This window comes from Aegilops tauschii, chromosome 5, assembly GCF_002575655.3.
Source record: "Aegilops tauschii subsp. strangulata cultivar AL8/78 chromosome 5, Aet v6.0, whole genome shotgun sequence".
NCBI classification, from domain to species: Eukaryota; Viridiplantae; Streptophyta; class Magnoliopsida; order Poales; family Poaceae; genus Aegilops; species Aegilops tauschii.
The window spans coordinates 41,412,670-41,417,190 of record NC_053039.3 but is presented as its reverse complement, the minus strand read 5'-3'; the positions used below and the strand labels follow the sequence as shown (position 1 = coordinate 41,417,190).

General features: G+C 50.2%; 1 protein-coding gene across 1 annotated transcript; it reads right to left on the bottom strand.

The window, feature by feature from the left end:
- Positions 1–581: 581 nt before the first annotated feature.
- On the bottom strand, positions 582–2,781 carry LOC109735116 (tubulin-folding cofactor A). Its single transcript, XM_020294327.4, has 4 exons — positions 2,558–2,781; positions 2,222–2,399; positions 1,012–1,098; positions 582–918 (listed from the first exon to the last, which is right to left on the bottom strand). Exons 2-4 carry the CDS (start codon positions 2,372–2,374, stop codon positions 814–816), a joined length of 345 nt encoding a protein of 114 aa, XP_020149916.1. The 5' UTR covers positions 2,375–2,399; positions 2,558–2,781; the 3' UTR covers positions 582–813.
- Positions 2,782–4,521: the final 1,740 nt, after the last annotated feature.

Sequence of the window (4,521 nt, the reverse complement as noted above, 5' to 3'; positions counted from 1 at the left end):
AACCTGCACCATGCCACAGAACAACATAGAAGATGACGAAGTCACCACAACAATGGCCAAATTACTCCCCTTGAAGGACACGACAACTACCAAGATCTAAAAAGAGCCAACAGATCTGGGACACAAACTCTCGCAAGCCCTTTGCCGGCGCCAAAATGGACGTCATTAAGGTAGGGAGAGAGCAGAGAGTTCTTACTCCAACACGCGAGAGAGCGGAGAGTTCTTACTCTAACACGTCATCATCGCCACCACCTTGTTGATGTCACAGGAAGAGCAGGGGGGGCGATGCAGCGGCGTGTGGGGTAGAAACTTGACGGCAACGGCTAGGGTTGAGAGAATTGCACACTTCCTATGCCACGATTTGTGACTGAGATTTACCAAAACATGAGGCGGGTGAGAACTAGTAAAACCATATACAAAGTTTAACAGTGCATTGTCGTTCTGAATCAGAGGGGGAAACTGCACAAATCTACGTCTTGCAGGAAATTTAAACAAGGCCCACAATGCGCCCTCCCTCGGGCTACATCAAAGCATGAAAGATTATGACCCCAATAACTAAAAACAAGCAGCAACAAGCCATATCATCCGAGACTCAAATGGAACAATGCCAACAACATGCAGCATTTCCAGCACATCATAAACGCCTAACCATATTCCAGTACAGTGATATTACCAGTTGCACATCTCGAGACAGATCATGAGTCGTGATACATACAAGCTTTCGCGTCAACATCATATGAATGGGACTAACTTGTCGACAAGAGCAAGTCTGGTGATGCATACTGACATTTCAGCGAAAAGGAAGTTGCGAGCTTAATCTTCAGCTTCTGTTGGCGTGTAGACAGCTTCAACTTCAGTGATTGTAGCCTCAGCCTCACCGATCTCAGTGCCTTGTTCATTTGACTCCTTCAACTCGGCCTGCAACAGTGTAACGAAACATTTGTTCAAGCAGGCTCTAGACAAGGTTGCTGCAGACAATTTCAAATATAGGTTGAACTTTCTGCACAATACCAGAGTTGCTTTCAAGTCTGTCAGTGCAGCTTCAAGCCGCTTATGGCAGTCTGGGACCATCATCCTCGACTCAGCTAAAACATTTTCCTGCACATGTAAAACGCATTAAGATAAGGTGTACTACCAAGATCTTCACATCTATGAATAGTGACTTGGAAGAGGATCAGGGAGACCAATAACTAAGTACCCGTGTGTCCAAAAATGGACCATAAGACCTCAATGTGTGTATGAGATCAACCGATGTGAACAACTATCTTTTCCAATCCCAATCACATCAAAAACAATTTCATAACTCATCAAACATATGTATGCCTTGAATATCTTGACATGTCTGATAATATTAATGACAAATGTGATTAACAAATGAACATAGTAGTACTCTGAAGAATGCATAGGCCACTTGTTCATGTAATACACGATTCTGCTTCTATAAGTTACAAACTTACAACTATATCCATTCTGATGCAGTGCCATCGATCTAGTATACATCTGACAAATGTGATTGTTTTCAAAATAAAAAGAAATCTTGGCTGAAGGAAGGATAGGTTATCCAAATGGACTGAACACAAAGAAAGAGAAGAGGGTAATCCACATTAAAAGAGCCACAATAGGCGCTACATGCTAAAAAAAATATGCAGGACCTTAAGGGTAATAACTGGGATGGACTAGAAGGAGAGACCCAAAGTTCTAACCAACATAAAACCATTAGATAGGCTGTGTTGATAGAAGTTGCCAATAATATCATGTATACCCATCCGTAACAATGCACAGATCACAGTCATCTCAGCTAAACACATATGCAACAGTTGAATAACACCAAACTGTTACTCAGGCCAACCAATCTTTAAGGCTTCACAGGGTAGACTAGATCCTTCTACACTTATCCACGGCAAATTCAATACTATGCCATTCTAATAATAAAATTTGTTTTAGGGAATCAATAACAAAACATGTGATTCACCTGTCCTTTTTATCAAGGAAAACTGATTAGTGGCCATATGCATGACAAGAAATTACCCAGCAAGCAAGTAGTGACTAGAGTAGCAGCCATAAACTAATCAAGCCATGCTACAAGGGACCATTCTAAGGGTAACTAACATATGATCCTACTATTACCAGTAAGTACTATACATCGTCAGTAATTGTGTTGTTAATTAAAGAGCAAGAAGAATTGTAAGCAGAACTGTTGAATGAAAGCTCTTTCAGTCACCTGCTGCTTGAGATCATAGGGGTCGGCGCCCTTCTCCTTCATGTCGGCGGTCTTGGCGGCCTCCTTCTCCACCTCCTTCTCGTACGAGCGCAGCTCTTTGACGATCCTCTTGCACGTCGACGTCTTGATCTTCAGGTTCCTCAGGGTCGCCATTCTGAGATGCGACCAGGGGCGGGATCTGGATGGCGCACCGACACACCCAATAAATCGCGGAGGTTAGTTCGGGTTCAAGTAGTCGCTGGATTGAGATCCAATCCATGATTCGCGCTCGCTCTTTTCCTCCTCGTCAAGCTAAGAATCTAGCAAGGGATCGGGAAGAAGTGGGGGAGAGCTCACCTTGCTCTGGTTGCAGCGTGGCCGACGGGGAGGCGGCTGGCACGGAGGCTTTACGGCGGTGGCGGTCCTCCTGTTCCGGTATGGGTCGGCGGCGGCGAGGCCGGGGAGGGAGAGGGGGGAGAGGCGGGGTGGCCGGAGATGGCGGCGGCGGCGGCTTGGTCAGGGGGCAAATGGGCTGCGGGGTGAGGGTGTGAGGGAAATTGTGAAGGGGATGAAAATAATAGGGCATTCTTTCTTTTTTGAGAGAGAATAAAACAACTAGACTAGGTTTTACAACTGAGTCGCTGTTGCATCTCCCTCGCCGCAACAACTGTTGTGTTGCGGGATCTGGATCCCCTGAATAGCAGTCGCCATGTGTGCTCCTCCCGAGGTCCTCATCAGGCTGATGCCTCGTGCATTGTTCTGACCACTGACGCTCGCCGCCGGCAGCATGCCAGCGTCGGTGTGGCCGCTGCCGCCAGGCTCCACCATGAACGTCGGGCGTCGCGGTGTGCTCGAGCTCAAGCTGCATTCGTCGTCCCGCGGGAGCACCAACGTCCGCGCCCGTCCACCGTGAGTTTCCGCGTCCGACGTCAGCGTGTTACTGCTCACTGTCCGGCGCCGGCGTGTTGTTGCTCACTATCCGCGTGCACCGTAACTATCCGCGTCCAGCGCCGGCGTGTTACTGCTCGCTACAGTGAGTTTCTGCCATGCCTCTGTTGCAAATAAAATTGTAACAAGACTTCTGTTGCAAAAAAATAAATTCCAACGGGACCTCTGTTGCAAAAAAAATCGCAACAAGACCTTTGTTGTTAAAAAAATGAAACAAGACATTTGGTCAAAATATAATCTGCAATTTAACCTATGTTGTAAAAATTTCTATTTTTGTAACACGACATGTGTTGCAATGATAGGAGGTGACGCTCGGCAGCTCAATCCGCTAGATCCGACGGCTCGCGAGGCGGCGGGTCTTTTAAAAGGACCCGTCGATCAGCGCGTAGCAGTGCCCTAGAACCTAGAAGCACCAAAAGGCGAAGCATATCTCAAATAAAAAGGCAAAGCCCGGAGTTGTAAGTGTCACTAGAGCAACGACGACGGTGTGAAGGTGGAAAGAGACCACGCTAGAGTGACCCAAGAACAATGACATGAGCGAAGCCTAGGGTGAAGGATATCGCCGTATGTTAGAGTAATGGGCTACGGGTAGCCTAACCCGAGCCCCAGAACCTTTCAAGACATCGGGGCCGGCTGCGCCCCTCAAAACGTCAAGGTAGAGCGCAGCCTTCTGGCGGTCGGCTGGCCAAACGGCCGACTGCCAGAAGACGGCCATGCTCAGGAAGGCAGCTCCAAGACGGGCCGACTCCTGGTAGGCGGCCTCCAGAGAGGCCAACTCCGAGCAGTCGGCCCATGGCACCCTCAAAGTCTGCGTCCCCATTAAGAAGACAAGACAGGGTGAGGCCACAGTGTAGCCCGTCACCCCCGTATCCAGGGCCGGGCGTGGCCACAGTGCTCCGTACAGGCGGAGATCTTCGCCCGGCGCGACACTGTTGCCACTCCGCCCCTGACATCACTCCTGTCAGGCGAAGCCCTGTTCCCACGACCGTCTGTCGGTACGGCCCGAAGACGACGGGCCCTACCGGTCAGAGAGAGCCCGGAAGACGGCGAGAGCCTCACCAGTCAGACCCGAGGGAGGCCGGCCCCCAGCAGTCGGCCCGCTCCTTCCTCGGGGCCCACACGCCATTAACCAGATAAGACGCGGAGTGGCTACAGTGATCTCCCGACCAGGCGGCGGGACTGTACCCACGCTCCCCTGACCAAGCAAGCGTCGTTAGCATTACGGCTACAGTAATCAGCAGCCGGCAAGACCCGCGAGCAGCGGGGACGGCCTGTCGGCTCCGTACCAGACCAGGCGGCGGGACCCAGCAGTCGGTGGAGAAGCCGGCGACCAGAGAGACTGACAGCCAGGTCCTACACCCGGTCAGATTACC